The sequence below is a fragment of the Rhinolophus ferrumequinum genome, chromosome 7 (genome assembly GCF_004115265.2).
Source record: "Rhinolophus ferrumequinum isolate MPI-CBG mRhiFer1 chromosome 7, mRhiFer1_v1.p, whole genome shotgun sequence".
NCBI lineage: Eukaryota > Metazoa > Chordata > Mammalia > Chiroptera > Rhinolophidae > Rhinolophus > Rhinolophus ferrumequinum.
Window position 1 is genome coordinate 75020673 of NC_046290.1, and position 17766 is coordinate 75038438.

Sequence of the window (17766 nt, forward strand, 5' to 3'; positions counted from 1 at the left end):
ATATTTTAGGGGACTGTCCGTATTGATAGCAAACTAATTTCCCTAAAATTCCCCGGCATCTATATTCTACCAGTGTTGAGGGTCTGTCATGGTGCCATTTACTGCAAACCTTGCAGCAATTCTTTGCAAGGTACATACACATCATTGTTTCACAGCACCCTTATGTAGCACCCTTCCTGCTTGTTAGTGATGGGCTTTTCTCCTTTAATATCTCATCATATCTCACCAATCGTTGAAATCGTCTTTTGTTGTTTACTTGTTTCTTTTGTCTTCTCCAAATGAATGTTTTCGCTGTGAAAACAGACCTTTTCTTGATGATGAGGGTGATAATAGCAAGTGTTAATTAAGCACGTTTTCTGGAAACGGTGCTATAACGTTGTATTGCTTGAAGGATTGTGAAAATCAAGCAGGTTATTAGCAAGATGAACGAACTGGTTGTTGGTAGCCGCAGAGTTAGTGGAAGAGGAAAGTGAGGGCCATGCCCAAGGTGGAGATGGTGGTGATAGTAGCCAACATTTTTTGAGCAGTTACTGTATGACTGGCTGCACCCTGTTTCACACAAATTTTATTCATTGAAGCCTCATAATAATCCCCTAAAGTAGGTATCTATTTTAATCCTTATTTTGTAGATGAGGAATTTGAGGCTCAGCAAGATCAAAGTAACTTTCTCAAGGCTACACGGTTGGATCAGTAACAATTGATTGGAGTCAGCAAACTACAGCCTACAAGCCAGTCGTGCTCACCATTTGTTTTTATATGACCCATGGCATTTTCATTATTTTCCATGTATGTTTGTGTTTATTGTAATAGGTCATAACAACTTCAAGTAAAATTTGCACAGTAGTAGAATACAGTATAATCAAATTTTGGCATGGGATGAAGACATCTACTCTCATTTAAGAACCAGGATATTTAATTGATCTCTAAGGGCCCTTTCAATCTTAGCACTCTTGCATCTCTAGTGTTTGAATTCCCATTTACACCTCTCTGAACTCTGTGCTTCGGAGATGGGCAGTTTTGAAATTTTTAAATGATTGGAGAAAAAAATTTAAAAAACAGTATTTAATGACATATGAGAATTGTATAAAAATCAAACTTCTTTTCTCATAGATTGTTTATTGGAATACACATATGTTTATGTATCATATATGGCTGCTCTCGTGGTACATTAGCAGTTGAGTATTTGCAACAAAGACCACATAGCCTGTAAAGCCCTAAAATAATTACTGTATGGCCCATTATAGAAAATGTTCACCTGCACCTTCCATCACCACCCCTGATGAAATCAATGAAACTGTAAGCTTTATTAATAATGAAAATTAGAATCTGTCTTTTTAGGAAGGACAGCATAGCAAATTTATGTATGAGCTTGTATCTTAATCTTCAAGTGTTACATTATTATAATTGTTTTTGTTAATGAAAATTTAATCTTTTTTTTTTTCTTTTTTTAAAACAGGTTCAGAAACTTAGTCTGGTCGCAGTAAGTAAGTGTAGACTTTATCCTGAATTTATGCATGTTTATAAAATTTTGACGTAAATTTAAGACTTACAGAAAATAAAAGGAATCCAATGCGTATATTTGATACATAGCAACAAGCAAACAAACAAAAACTCTAGATCAGGATCATGTGTTACATTCAGTTAATATGTGATATCTTTTTAGTTTTCTTTAATGTGGAATAGTTTGTCAAGCTTTGCATATTACAACATTAACATTATTGAAGACTATCTAGGCTAGTTCTTTTTTAGAATGTCCTTTAATTTGATTTAAAAAAATTCCCTGATTATTAGATTCAGTGCTCTCAACAACAAAGTTGCCGGTTCATCTCCCCGCACGACTGGAGTTAGAGCTGAGCTGCGCCCTTCACAATTAAGATTGCAAGGACAATAACTTGACTCGGAGCTGATGGGTCCTGGGAAAAACACACTGTTCCCCAATAAAGTCCTGGAAATACACACTGTTCCCCAATAAAACTCTTTAAAAACATTTTTTAAAAGTTGATTATACTAGTGAGAGAGGACTCAAGAAATCATGTATAAACAATGCTTAGATGTGATAGGCATAATTACCTTGGAGAAGACTGAGTGGAAACCATATTGTTCATTTTAAGGGTCAGCATGTAGAATATCGTGACATTTTTTTTTTTTGAGGGTACTCTATGGTATAGAGTTATACAGGGTTCTAGGTTTATTTAGTTTTAAAAATTTTTCCTGCAGTTATTAGTGAACTTGATGTTCCTGAAGGCATTCACATGCATGACCATCTGCTAGAACTTTAAGTGAGGTAGTAAGTGAGAATTTTCCCCAAGTAACCTCAAAACGCTTCATTTCTTTAGAATTATGTCTCTATGTCTGCAAATACTAGACATTAATTCTCTTAGGTAAGGTTAGGGTGGTTCCATAGTCTCAGTCTGATAGTTATTAGATGTCTAAAATAACATTAAAGTCAAAATTTTATACTCTAATTCTCAGCTTTCGTTTGATATATATGTGTATATGTGTGTGTGTGTGTGTGTGTGTGTGTATGAAACCATGAAAAATGTGATATGTATACTTGAGGTTTCTATCTGATCAAAGATCTTAAAAAGTCTTACTTCTTTTATATTTCTTTTTTCTTAGGTAACTCTGTTCCACAGGATATCTGCTGTATGGCAGCTGATGGGAGGCTAGTCTTTGCTGCTTATGGGAATGTGTTCTCTGCATTTGCTCGAAATAAAGAGGTTTGTGTCACTGAACTATTTTTATTTGTTTGTTTTTTGCAGTTAGTAGTTGATTTTTTTTTTTTTTAACATAGAGGACGCGTATATACAGTTTTCTGGAGGAAGAGAAAGTTAATTTCATCAAATTCTTAAAATTAGTTAAAACTTTAGTATCGTTTTCTTTCCCAGGGGTTAATGTCAGAATTATTTGGGCATCTTCAAAATTTTCTTGCCCAGTTGAGTCTTCTCTCTGTAACTTTCCACTTTGTATATTTAATTGAGATAGGATTTAGTTCTGTGTATTTTGAAAATGCTTTCCTGGGAGATTCATATTTGCACTACTGCTTTATGTGAATTGGCTTTTTTTTTTTTTTTTATGAACAACTCAGCCCATGACTCCTTTTCTAAAAACCAAGTGCTTGTTCCCTAAATTGAGAAACCTAGATTCTTTGTTTTCTCTACTGCTAAGGAAGAATCATTTCTTGTCTTAGCTACCTGTTGGTTTCTAAGTTTGTCCTGGGACAACTTGATGACCTGGCTTTAGTGGTCCAGAATGAAAGGGAAAATGACAGTCGGGATGCCTAGATAGCCAAGTGATCGAATCAGTGTACTTGTCAAGGTTCGACTTGGACTGACATTTGTTCCTAATGTCCTCCATTATCACTGTGTGGGGCAGAGGACAGCAACTTACCTGTGGAGCTCTTTAATGGCAGTTGTTTGAATTTTTAGAGTCAGGAAAAGTGTCTGGTTTTTGTTTTGCTAAGTATTGCAGTTTGTAATTTTCCCTGGTAGATGTGGGAGGGCATCAGAGTCTATCAACTATAGGAAGCTGTTTCCACCGTTAGGGCCAAATGGTCACGGAGAAGAAATAAGTTCTTGGAACCTGGCGAGAGCTGAAACTGTGAAGAAGGGGCTGTAGTTACTAAGGAATGGAGTACTTCTTCCCTAAAACAGAAAGCTGTAGGAAAGAAATACCTTACAGCTCCTACCTTGCCTCCCTCATCTCATCTGGAACCCAGCTGGTGGTGGAGTCACTAGAGATTAGCCTTCTAGAATATAACACTTTTCTAGGATGCATGGAGTTATGCTAGTTGAATTGGGATGTGGATGCCAGGTGTGTGCATGCCTCCTCCCTAAGCTCAGTTGGGAGGCTGAGTCTCTGAGGTCTCATTTCTGTATTCCTAATTCATGTTTCCTTATTATTGGACTGGCTTGGGGAGCAGGTGAAAATGCCTGCTTCCTTGCTATTTGTCAATTTAACCTTGGATAATCAAAAGTTGGACCACATTTCTTAATATGAACATCTTCAGAATTAGCATTTTTTTTTGGTTAATATAAAATTACATGATGAATGATTAATAATATGAAATTCTTTTGAACTTTGACATTATAGGTAGTACATACCTTTAAGGGTCATAAGGCAGAAATCCGTCTTTTGCAACCCTTTGGGGATCACATTATCTCTGTTGATATTGACAGCATTCTTATTATATGGCACATATACTCAGAAGGTAAGAATTAACCAATTTGTTGCTTTATCTTGGGGTGGTATGTTTGTAGTTAAAATTAAAAACCTATGTAAGCATAACTTTAACACCAGAGGTTTCGAATATAAGCAGTAAAAAACAAAAAATTAAGAAAGAATCTTTAACATGTATAGGAAAAAAGGTTCTAAGTAAAAATGGATAAGCAATTTTAATCAGCTAGTTGAGCTATTTATAACCTGTTAAATGTGTTTATCTCAACTAGTACATTTTCTATTACAGTTCTCCAGTTGAATGACATATTATTTTCTCTGGAGTGTATTTTGGTATATATTTACACTTGTTAATTCTTGGTTTGTATTTTCAACTCCTAGTAAAGGAGATTATAATAGTAAACTTGAAGATCCTGTGATATGAAGAAAAATATACATCCTTTTTTCTAAGGATGAGTCAATATCCTTTAACAGTGATACACTTGTACAGTGGCATGTATGCAATGAGCTATGTTTATGCGACTATGTTATCTTCAAAGGTTAGGAATGTATCACCAGACTATTCCCAGTTTCCTCAGTAAAAGACAGGATCTTTCATGAATTAAAGCTTTTATGTTTTTTGTTTTGTTTTGTTTTTTAATTTTTTTATTGGAGAACAGTGTGTTTTTCCATGGTTCCATCAGCTCCAAGTCAAGTCGTTGTCCTTCAGTCTAGTTGTGGAGGGTACAGCTCAGCTCCAAGTCCAATTGCCGTTTTCAATCTTAATTGCAGGGGGCGCAGTCCACCATCCCATGCGGGAATTGAACCGGCAACCTTGTTAAGAGCTCATGTTCTAACCAACTGAGCCATCAGGCTGCCCCTCAGGAAGCTCAGCAGCAGCTCATTGTCTTCATTCTAGTTATGGAGGGCGCAGCTCACTGGCCCATATGGGAATCGAACTGGCAACCCTGTTGTCCAGAGCTCACGCTCTAACCAACTGAACCATCCGGCCGCCCAAAGCTTTTAAGTTTTTTAATCTGTTTACGTTTTTATGTTATATTATCTCTTAATTAACTCATTGTTTGATGCAGTATGTTTCCTTTTAGTAGAAATTCTAGAGATTGCTCTCCTGGGAGTTATTCCATGTATTATTCAAATTAGTTACTCTCTTCTTTGTCTGCTCAAGTAGGGGGAACAGAATTCCAAAAGTAGTCCCTCGCTGTTAAAAGGCCTTTTGTAAAGTTAGAGAATGTGATTTTAGAATCTAGCAGACTTTCTATTGATGCTGGTACCCAGCTTTTTGCTAACAGCAACACATTGAACCAGTGTTTTCAGGGAGCTCTTTATAATGATTTTAAGTAAAACTGCTAATTTCGAATAAAGACAAATCTTTGAAAATAGTGTTTAAAGTAAACTTGGTATAATTTCACCTGTGTCTATGCTTTTTAAACTGGATTATACATACCCCTAGGAGTGTGTAGCATTGTGCCAGATAGTATGTGAAACTAAAGATAAAGTGAAATGTACCTTCTTTGATACTCAAATTTATTGGGAAATTTAGTGAAAAATTGTTTTCATCATAGAAGGAACTGTGTGAAGTAGAAAACAAACTTCACACATAGGAATTTTAAACATATGTAAGATTTCAAAAAATGTTTTGATCTTGCAGCAGGCTGTGCTATATCCCACTGCACAGGGCTGTAAGTTCTTTTACTCTCCTCCATAAGAGGTTCTGCGGAAATGTGTGAGAGGCACTGTTCTTAGTTTCATTAAGATTTGCCTCTACTTTTCACATCTTTGAGTGGCCCATCAAGCTTTTTAGATATTTGGCCCTTCTCACCCTGCAAGAGCTCAGAGCAAACACTTCACGTGGAATATTCAATCACCTCTTGATCTAATTATAAAAATAATAAGGCCGATTGCTGGTTTCATATTTTTTTGTCTTTATTTTTCATTTCTGTAAATCAATTCAGCGGTGAGTGAAATTTTTAATATTGATATTAGAACTTTTAGAAAATTTTTAAGTCTAAATTATATTTATAAATTGTCCTTCAACACATTTTTAAAATTTCTCAAGGAATGTTTATAGGTTCATATGTGAGTCTTTGATTTATATTAGTACGTAAATCTTTGATGTGGTGGATTTTAAGTGTTAAATATGTGGGTATATGAAAAATATTTTGAACTATTTTATAAAAAAATAATTACATGCTATTTATAACTTACTTTTGTAGAAGAATACCTGCAATTGACTTTCGATAAATCAGTATTTAAAATTTCTGCAATTTTGCATCCAAGTACCTACTTGAATAAAATTCTTCTTGGCAGTGAACAAGGAAGCCTACAGTTGTGGAATGTAAAGTCCAAGTAAGTACTTTTTCAGAACACAACATGGATTGCTCCTACCATATTCTCATCTGCTGCTGCATAATGCATACTTAAGCCTCTCAGTTCTCCCTGCCTTTATATATTTACTTAAAGGGCTTTCAATAAATATACATGTTTTTGGAATGGTTACTCAGCTTCATAAATGCCCATTGAAAAGTATACACTGATGGCCCTACTCACTGTAAAAAATCCATATAGCTGTAGAGAAGGCGCTAATAAAGTCACATAAGATCAGAAAATAATTATTAGATTGTCACTGGGCAGCTTCTAGTTTTCGATAAACCAAGGTAAAAAAAGGCAAAGCAAATCAGTATTCATTTAGTGATAACATATAGGAATGGTTTTTCAGAGTTAAAGTATTTTATCATCAACCATAAACATGATGGACATCTACTATAATATTGGTATAGCTAGAGGGCTAGATAAGTGATTTTAAGTAACTCGACCTGTTATTTGAATATTTATCCAGAGAAAAAAGGGGTAGCCAAGACTTGTTTGTATAGCATTAAAAAGAGAAACAAAAATATTTGACTATCCAAATTGTCTTTCCAAATTCCTTAAAAATTCAAGAGAGAAAATAAGATTCTCAAAGATTTAATGTTTATCCTGGTTTTTAGTTTTAAATTAGTGTTTCTGTTCAATTTAACAAATATTATTGACCACCTACTCTGTGCTAGGCTCAGGGATAATGACTGAGATAATTGGCTCTGCCCCTATGGTTATCTCTTTAGGCTCTTTATGTGATATTTACACTCTTTATTGTACGTTAAGTATCCCATGGGTAATCATTGAGTGAACTAATCTGTGCCCAGTTACAGAATTTAATAGATGATTTAGTGCTTTATTGATTATCAGTATAACAGTTTCAGAGATCTCGTTTTGCTCTCCATGGACTGACTTATCATTCATGGCTTGATTCTGAAATTTGACAGCACCACTAGTGTCCTATAACAGTTACGTAATATACGAGCAGTATTGTAGTTCTAATGTATTCCCTTTATGCTATGTTTGTAGAAACCCAATGCAGTGAAAAATGAGATCTGCCTATATTCTAATATTGTTTTCTGTTGTCTGTAATCTAAAATGGTTTTTACTCATGTATTTTTTTCCCCTGTATTTTCTTAAAGAAGTGGGTGGCATAGTATAGTAGTTATTAGCAGCGTGAGATCTAGAATTGTCGTCTCTAGGCTCTGTAAATTATTAGTCATCTGAGCTTAGCTTACTTATTTCACATATTTAAGTTACTTAGTTTCTTTATCTGGAAAATGTCTACCTCATGGGATTGTTTCGAGGATTATTAAATAAGCGTATATATATGTATAATATTTAGAATAGTGTGGGACAGAGTAAGAACTTAATAAATATCACACCTGTTATCTTTTAACTTTTTAATATGTAGTTGATTTTATTTTCCTCCAAAAAATAGCTTTCAACTATTTTTCTTCTTGTAGTAAACTTCTATATACATTTCCAGGATGGAAAGTTGGAGTGACAGCTCTTCAGCAGGTTAGTATTTTTCTGTCAAGTCAAAGAAGAAACAAAGTTAGTAGTAGAATCTTTCAGCTTCAGGGGTCGATCATATGTTTGGACTTAAAGACAAAATATATAGACTAGTTTATCTTTGTAAATATTACCCTAAAAATTGTGTTTTGGAAATGTAATTGAAAGCAAGTAATAAAACCTTTGACTGTAAACTTGGTAGAAATTGCTTTGCCTGGAATTAGGCTCCAAACCTGTAGTTGCTGTGGAACCATGTTTACTAGTCATTTTGCAAGCATGTAGTCCAGTGCCTTGTGCAGAGTGGAGATGAATTGTTCAGTGAAGCAGGGAGGTTGTAGGTCGTACAGAGACATTTGTCAGGATGTTGATATTTATGGCTTGAAATAATTGGGGCCAAAATCTTAATATTTCATTAAATGCTGGACTCTTCAAGAAATAACTGCTTTTTGTTTTTATGCATCTGCAGAACACGTATGAATGAGTGAAAGTCTGTCTGCAGATAATCTTATACGTAATTGGACGTATGCAGCTAATGTACATTGGTCTTTCTAAATATCCATTACTTATTCCTGCCCAATTCACATGCATTCCTTTATCCTTTGTTATTACTATAAACCTTGCTCTGCTTTTGCCTGCACAGAAGACCCCAAAGGTATCAGATGATTAGGTTCCTTGAAAGCAAGGAATATACTTGTTTTAGTATCCACAGATTCTACACAGGCTCTTATGCATAGTAGTCACATGATGGCCAATTGATAAAATGTTTGGCTTGATTCCATTCTATAATAGTATGGGACATTGATCTTCTCTGCATAATAGAGGAAATTAATATAGAGACTGTATGTAAGACTGTTGTATAAAATGAAGATTATAATCATAGGCTATTAGACTAATTGTAAAACTTCTTTGCCTTTTAACCTGTTTTGTAGGTTTTCCTTCTTTTCCTTGAGTAAACAATTCTTCACTTCCTTTGTAGTTGGCCTTTTATGTTGCCATGCATATGGTGAGCTTTTATATGTTTTCTAGGAGTTGTCTCTTTTTGTTTGTTTCCATCCAGTCAGTGATCTATAGTGATTTTACATGTGAGCTTCCTTTTCTATTATGGCTGTTTTCTTACCAAGTTGGCTGTTTTGGGGGTGGGGAAGTGCTGGTGACTACCAGATTTGAAGCTGGGAAGTAACTTAGAAAAATCATTCCTAAATATTTCCATGCTAAATCCAAAGTATGCCATAATAATAATACTTACTGCCTTTTTGTGCCACCTTCAGGAAGATATTCCATAAGTTCTTTTAATTACGCATAAGTAATGATGCATATAATCAGGATTGTTAAAGCTCTGAAAATAGTGAATAATTTAATTTTCAGGCACCAGCTGTGGATGTGATTGCTGTTGGTCTTATGTCGGGTCAGGTTATCATTCACAACATTAAGTTTGATGAAACATTAATGAAGTTTCGTCAAGACTGGGGACCTATTACTTCGATTTCATTTCGTACAGGTAAGTCTTAATTATTGATAAGAGTTAAGAACACTTAAAATGCATTACTTAGAAGCTCATAGAAATTTTCTTAATAGATGTTTTCTTGTAATTTAATCTAATAGAAATGAATGAAATACTGTAATGGATGAAATACTGGGGTATGAAGAGCCAAAAGACTATGGATAGATTCTTGGTGTATAGTTTATTCGAACTTCATTGATTAAAAAGGTGGAGAAAAGAATTATGTAGTTGTTTTATGGTGCATGTTTTCGTTAATGTATTTTATTTTAATAACAGACGGTCATCCAGTAATGGCAGCTGGAAGCCCATGTGGCCATATTGGACTCTGGGATCTTGAAGACAAAAAATTAATCAATCAAATGAGAAATGCACATTCTACAGCAATCGCCGGACTGACATTTCTCCATAGAGAGCCACTTCTTGTCACAAATGGTGCTGACAATGCTCTCCGGGTATTATGATTATCGTTGTCATCTTCCTGACTCATCTGTCCTACCCTTGTATTATTACAAGCCTGCTTTAATATATTAGTCTGGAACCTAAAAGATGGAAGGAATGTGGGATAAGTAAGATACTGGTATAGATTGAAAAAAAAAAAAAACAGGAGTTTACATGATTGCAATGAGGTGAGACAGAGTTATAGTTTCTCTCTCCTGCAGCCCCACTCCAGTGTCAGTGGCATGGGAAGCATTCCCCAGTGCCAGTTGATTTATGTCGAAGGTGATTTGACTTCTTGCAGAGTACTTAACACATGGTGGAAGAACCTTACCTTTGTATTTCTTGGCAGATATGGATATTTGATGGTCCCACAGGTGAAGGACGGCTTTTGAGATTCAGAATGGGACATAGTGCTCCTCTCACCAAAATTAGGTATTATGGACAAAACGGACAACAAATTCTTAGCGCAAGTGAGTTTCTGCTTCATGCTATTAGTTAATTCCAGCAGTTATTGAGAGCAGGGTGCTTAATACTTAATAAGTTTTGGTATTTACATATTTTTAGATTCAAATGTCCCTTTGAGTGACTTGGAAATGTAGGTAAAATGAGATGAAGAAAAATGAGGACATTCTTTTTTAATACTTCAGGAAGCAGTGTAGGTGATATCTTCATTTGGAGTGTCATTCTATTTACTAATCCTCAGCATGGTCAGATTCTGAAAATGTAGCCCTCGCTTATTCTAATAATATGCTGAGAATTATTAGTACCTCATTTTATTCTTTGTTCTTAATAAATAGAATTCTGTGCACAGTTGAATACTGTAATGAAGAATGTAGTTGCAATATGACTCTCCTTTTAAAGTGTCCCAAACTATAACTTAAAGTTTTTTATACAATCCGATTTAACGATCTGTGATTCAGATGGTCCATTGTTTTGATGAAGCTTGATTAGGCATTTTCTATATATATCTCAACAGGTCAAGATGGAACTCTTCAGTCATTTTCCACGATACATGAAAAATTTAACAAGAGCTTAGGACATGGTAGGTCATTTGCAAATGGAAAGAAAACTGCTGGTCACAAAAATGTTTCAAGATTCTGTGAAATAGCAGTGGAGGTTTCTTTGATAAATTTCCTCTTTTCTTGGATGAAATAAAAAACACTTGTAGGAAAGGGTGGTAGTACTAAGAGTCCTAAGATCAGTGTTGCTGTAGAAGTGGTTGAGATGCTGCTATAAAGTTGATTGAAAAGAGTTAGACATCTTGGGTGGTGACAACATACTGCTGCCACCCAAGAGACATTGACGGTCTAACTTCAGCCATCTATTGAATGCAGAATATTAAAACAGAAGGGAGCTTAGAGAAAGCATTCAAGTAAGCAGTGTCCCATCTTTTTGTAAAAAGGGCACGTTTTATTCTCTATGGTTTCTGCATTTGAAATACTTTGTTTACTAAACAAAAATGTTTTTCAATTTTACTCATAATTATTCTTTTAAAGCTAATATCCTGGCTATTCATCCATGTATATACTTCCAGATGAATTTCAGGATCATTTTTAAATCAATATCCCAAGTAATTCCTTTTTGAATTAAACTGGAGAAATTTGATATCTTTAAGAATCTTCACCTTTAGGAATATCATACATCCTCATTCAAGTGGTCTTTTAATTTCCTCAGTGAAGTGTGTTTTTCAGCTTTCCTCCTTACATATTTCCTCCTTACAATCTTACATATTTAAGATTATTCTGTGCTATTTTGCATATTTTAATATAATTTCCTAAATTTTTTTTGCTAATGTGAATGTGATCTTTGTTTGTTGTATTGTATATTATTATAGTGATACTAAATATTGCTGCATGTAGGAAATTCACTTACTTTTTTTTTGTATTGGTTCTGTAGCTGGTCCAGTGACACTTAACTACTTTTAATAATTATTTGGCTGTTTCTCTTTTTTTTTCAAACTTTTTTTATTTAAGTGTGTTTTTCCAGGACCCATCAGCTCCAAGTCAAGTAGTTGTTTCAATCTGGTTGTGGAGGGAGCAGCTCACAGTGGCCCATGCAGGGATCAAACCGGCCACCTTGTTGTTAAGAGCACCGCGCTCTAACCAACTGAGCTAACCGGCTGCACTGGGCTGTTTCTTTTAATTGACATGACTGTATGACCGTCATATCATCTGCAAAAAAGGATATTTTTACCTTCTTTTTTTTTGGTTATTCATATCTTGTAGTTTATTTTCTTGTGGTATAATTACATAGGCTAAACTTCACAAATGATTAAATAATAATGGTAATATCATCATCATTTTGCTCCTGATTTAAATGGGAATATCTTGTATGTGACAATAAATAACTTATATGTATATTTTCATTATGAAGGATTCATAGCTATGTTCTCCTCTCCCCCAACCTCAGGACTAATAAATAAAAAGAGAGTCAAACGTAAAGGTCTTCAGAATGCCATGTCAGTGCGACTTCCACCCATCACAAAGTTTGCAGCTGGTAAGTAACTTGATACTGTGTTTTGAGACATTCTGCTGTGTCATTTATTTCCTGCTATATATTCTTTATTTTCTCCATTTTAATAAATGCTTTTGCAAATATGAATAAGCATCTGTAAAGTAACCTCAATATATTTTTTTATTTCTTCCTTGTCAATCAATGTTTTTGCAAATATTATTAAGCATCTAGAAGATAACCCCAAGTACATGCAAATATTATTAAGTATCTAAAAGATAACCCCAAGTACTTTTGTGAAGACTGAAAATGAGTTATTTATAATTTGAACTTGTTATCTATTAATTTCTGGCTTTGCTCTTCTCTATAAGAGCTACTAATAAACAATGCTTGGTAGTTCATTTTGTGGCCCTTCTTTTTATTCTGTCGTATGTGGAATAATGAAAGTCACTAATGTAAAAAGGCAAGAATTGAGAACGTAGAGTTGTGACTAATAAATACCTAAGTACAGTGAGGTCTTAGTATATACTGTCACTTGAGCAGTGCTTTATTCAAAGAAGTGATTTTAAGAAAAATGTATAGGTGATGGAATTGTTGAGTGAAAACTGTCATAGAAATAACTGTTTAGGCACCATTTTTACTTCAAGGTTATTATAACAACCTGGTGATTTTTTTTTTATTTTAATTTTGACCACCCTCCTCTCTACTTTTTATCTTGGAGTCTGAGTGGTCTTTCTAAAACATCTGAAACATTTCACACATTGTCTTACAAATCTTACAGTGGCCCCTAATTACCTTTAGGGTAGAATCTCCTCTCCTTAACATGGCTTTCAAGACACTCTGTAATGTGGCCCAAGTTGCCTTGACCTCTTCTCATTTGGAGAAAATGCTTCACCTACTTGCTGTGCTTAATTTTATAATTTTGTTGAAGTTACTCTTGGGCCTGTGTGTGCCCCCCACCCTCAGTTAATTACTACTTGTTTTACTGCTTCTTTCCGGGAGCCATTTATTAACTCTCCCCAAATTTCTTAGCAGACTCTTCCTGAGTGCTCTTATAACACACTATCATACTTTATTGTAATTTCTTCTAATCAGAATATCTTGTTAGATTGGAAACTCATAGCTATCAGGAGATACCTGTTTATAATTGTGTCCCTAGTGCCTAATGATAACGTGGATATTAGATGTTTAATAAATAATAGGTAAACGAATGAATGAGAGAATGAAAAGCAATTTGATTTATGATTTTAATTATATTTCAGAGGAAGCTCGTGAAAGTGACTGGGATGGTATCATTGCTTGCCATCAAGGTAAACTATCTTGCTCAACTTGGAACTATCAAAGATCTACAATAGGCGCTTACTTTCTCAAGCCAAAAGAGCTGAAGAAAGATGACATAACTGCAACAGTAAGTGAGCTTGTTTGTAAGAGCTTTTCCCCTATAAAACTGTCCTATGGTAATGTTGTTATACTCAAGTTTATTAATAACAGTATTGGTTGAAAGAACATTATTTAACATTCAGAAATAGTGTTAAGTTTCCCAACTTACAGAGAATTATTTTAGGTTTAAGTCAAGCTTTGCTTAATCAGATGTAGTATATTGGTTATTTAAATTTTCTAATTAATTAATACAGGATTACTCAAAATACCTTTCGAAGATGATTTCAGCATTTATCAATATACTTTCTCACCTGAATTATGTTGAGTATACAGTACGATATTCAATGAATATGAATCTAAAGGATTCTTTTCTTTTTTCCTTCCTCTCTTCTTCCTTCCATTTCTTTCGCTGTAGGAGTAAGATTTGGGTAAATTTTTAATGAATTACAGATGTAGTAGAAGTTAAGTCTTTTATTTCTTGTTTTCTTATATTTGTCTTTTGTGAGAAGTACCTTTTAGAGAAATTCTAATTGAATTCTGTCTAAGCTTTTTTAAAATATAGCTTAAGGTGTTTGTTTATAAGTTCTGTTGAAATTTCTTGGCAACTTCCAGGGGAGGGATTCTTATACATAGAGACCATCGTGGGAAGGGGCTGCTCTTTTTTTGCACATGTGCGGCCGAGTTATCTTCAGATGCCAGTTCACTTTTATCAGTTATGTGTTTACTTATAAGTTCTTACTTTTTTTTGAAATTTTATTTTTGTTTTCTTTTGTTAATATGTAAGTCTTCTTGTATTCGGTTCAGATTTTAAGATATAAAGAAAGATTTCAAATTTGGTTTGCAGAAGTTTTGCTTCTGCTTTTTATTAAAGTTTTATTGAGATATAATTCACTCATTTAAAGTATATAATTCAACGGTTTTTAGTAGATTCACAGAATTGTCCAATCATCACCAAAATCCTATCAATCTAGTTTTAGAATCTCATCACCTTAGAAAGAAACCCTGTACCTGTTAGCAGCCATCCCCATCTCACTTTCCCCCTCTCGCATTTCCCTAACCTAAGCAACCACAGTTTGCTTTTTATCTCTGTAGATTTGCCTATTCTTGGCATTTCATGTAAATGGAATCACACAATATGTGGTCTTTGTGACTGGCTTCTTTCACTTAACATAATATTTTCAAGGTTCATATTGTAGCATGTATCAAAACTTCGTACCTTTTATTGCTGAATTATATTCCTTTTTGTGAATTAAACCACACTTTGGTTAGCCATTGATGAGTTGATGGACATTTGTGTTGTTTCTGCTTTTTTGGCTATTATTAATAATGCTATGAACATTACTGCACAGGATTTTGTGTGGACAGATGTTTTTGTTTCTCTGCATTTATACCTAGGAGTGAAATTGTTAGGTCATAACGTAACTATGTTCAGCATTTTTGAGGAACTGCCGACCTATTCCAATGTGGCTGTACCATTTTACATTCCACCAGCAAGGTATTAGCTTGGTGCAAAAGTAATTGTGGTTTAAAAGGTTAAAAATAATTGCAAAAACACAATTACTTTTGCACCATTCTAATATAAGGGTTCCAATTTCTATACATCCTAACCAACACTTGTGATTGTCTGTTCTTTTGATTATTGCCATCCTAGTGGGTATGAAGCTGTATTCATTGTGGTTTTGATTCGCATTTCCCTAATTACTTAATGATGATAAGTGGTTTTTTTTGTTTGTTTTTAGTGCTTATTGGCTGTTTGTATATCCTCTTTGGAGAAATGTTTATTTAAATAATTTGCCCCTTGTTTAATGAGTTCTTTCTTTTTATTGAGTTGCAACAGCACTTTCTGGATACAATTTTCTTATCAGATATATGATTTGCAATTATTTTTTCCCAATCCATGGACTGTCATTTTGTTTTCTTGTTGGTATTGTTTTCTGCCTAAGAGTTTTTAATTTTGATGAAGTCCAGCCTATCGTTTTTATTATTATTATTATTGCTTGTGGTTTTTAAAAAATCACCGCTTAACCCAAAGCCATGAAGATTTACTCCTGTGATTTCTTTTAAGAGTTTCATATTTTTAGCTCTTGCATTTAGGTCTGTAATACTTTCTGAGCTAATTTTTGTGTTGGTGTGATGTAGGAGTCAGAGTTTATTCTTTCGCATATTGATACCTTGTTGTTCAGCATCATTTATTCAAAAGATTTCTTTTTTCCCCATTGAAGGGTTATGGCACCCTTGCCAAAAATCATTTGACATAAATGTGAGGATTTATTTCTGGACTGTCAGTTCTCTTTCATTGTTCTATATGTCTATCTTTATGCCAGCACCACATCTTCATTATAGTATCTTTTACCTTTGTAGTAAAAGGAGGATTGAATCCTCCAAGCTTTTTTTTTTCCCCCAAGATTGTTTTGGCTATTCTGGTCCCTTGCATTTTATATGAATTTTAGGATCAGTTTATCAATGTCTGCAAAGGAGGAAGCAGGATTTTGAAAATGCTTGTTAAAAGTGTAACTCCACATTTGATCCTATTTTGTATAGATTTCTTTTGTCAGTATTTATGCTGTATTCCCCATGGTACAAAATCCAGTCTCGAACTTTTTACACTGTTTTCTAAACCATAGAAACTATCTTAAGCATCTTAAGTTTACTGGCACAGTTTTGAGTAGCTATAGTAGTAATGGTAGTAATAATTACAGCTAACGTTTGTTGTGTGCTTACTTGTTCCAGGCTCTCTACCCAGAACATATTATTTTATGTTATCCTCACAACAATCCTATAATATGGTCTATTGTTAGCCTCTTTTTACAGGCAATAAAATTGAAGCTTAATCTAATGAGTAACATGCCTCATCAGTAAAGCTAGTAAAATGGAAGAGCTGGGATTTGAACCTGGGACCATTGAATTTAGGACCTGTGTTCTTAACTCACAGCCGATAGTAATCACTCATAGATCATTCAGTAAATGTATATACACTGATACTTAACTGGTGATGACCCATTTGTCTGGTAAACTCAACTACTTGTAACAAACCCAGTAACCAGTAAGTAACCAACAGAAGTATTTATCAAAGTGCGCACGCTCTAAAGTACAATTTGATACTCAGAGGTAACCCTCTCAGCTTATTCATTTTTGCTTTGTTTATGTTGTCTTTGATAAGAGATTAGAGTAAATAAATTAGAAAAGGAGAGTACCAGAAGCAGGCCTACTAACAACAAGAAATCCTATTAAAATAATTGCACGTTACGAAAAGTACAGCAAGGCCATCAGAAGACTGTTAATTGTAGGTGATGGCCTAGTATCTCCATTAGTTCCTGATAGCGTAACTATACAACATAAACATTTATGAGTTATTAAAAAATAGGTAAAATTACATTTGTGTTCTATTTAGGCAGATAGAATGCTTTTTAAGGTTAGTCCGTAATTCCCTATCTAAAATATTTTATTAAGGAATAAACTATAATTACATAGAAAAGTGTATGTAAGTGGAACATACTTATGTGAATGCTATGTAAATATGTCTTGACTCAGATAGTATATCAGTTTTACTCTGCACAGTTAAATAGCCTCTATTAAATAGTTTCTTTTAGATCTTAGAAGATACCTATTTCTTTAGACATAAATTCAACAGTCTTTTGAATTTTCTCTTGGGTGGGTGACATCTGATTGACACATAATGGCAATCAGGGATTTCTCTGGCCATGACCTAATACATACCCAGTATCATATTTTTAACATAGAAGAAAATACCTGTCATTAATACAATAGTGACACTTTAAGTATTAAAATGTGTTTATTTTACAGAAACTACTTATAAACTAAATATTTTCTATGCAATATCTATGTTTTCCTTCCTAATATGGCATAATTAAAATATTTTGGGCATTTTCACTGGACAGTCTATCTAATGATATGTTTTCAATTCTATATTAGCTGTAGAAGCAATTACAAAA

The 17766-nt window shown here is 34.1% G+C and overlaps 1 protein-coding gene across 1 annotated transcript in view; it reads left to right on the forward strand.

Annotated features, from left to right (window-relative positions):
- WDR36 (WD repeat domain 36) overlaps positions 1 to 17766 on the forward strand; it is a 38209-nt gene that overhangs the window by 759 nt on the left and 19684 nt on the right. Inside the window, exons 2-12 of the mRNA XM_033110993.1 lie at positions 1457 to 1484; positions 2620 to 2720; positions 4093 to 4210; positions 6390 to 6522; positions 7995 to 8049; positions 9409 to 9541; positions 9821 to 9996; positions 10332 to 10452; positions 10959 to 11024; positions 12392 to 12478; positions 13696 to 13841. Coding sequence (XP_032966884.1) covers positions 1457 to 1484; positions 2620 to 2720; positions 4093 to 4210; positions 6390 to 6522; positions 7995 to 8049; positions 9409 to 9541; positions 9821 to 9996; positions 10332 to 10452; positions 10959 to 11024; positions 12392 to 12478; positions 13696 to 13841 — 1164 coding nt within the window. The remainder of the gene's footprint in view (positions 1 to 1456; positions 1485 to 2619; positions 2721 to 4092; positions 4211 to 6389; positions 6523 to 7994; positions 8050 to 9408; positions 9542 to 9820; positions 9997 to 10331; positions 10453 to 10958; positions 11025 to 12391; positions 12479 to 13695; positions 13842 to 17766) is intronic.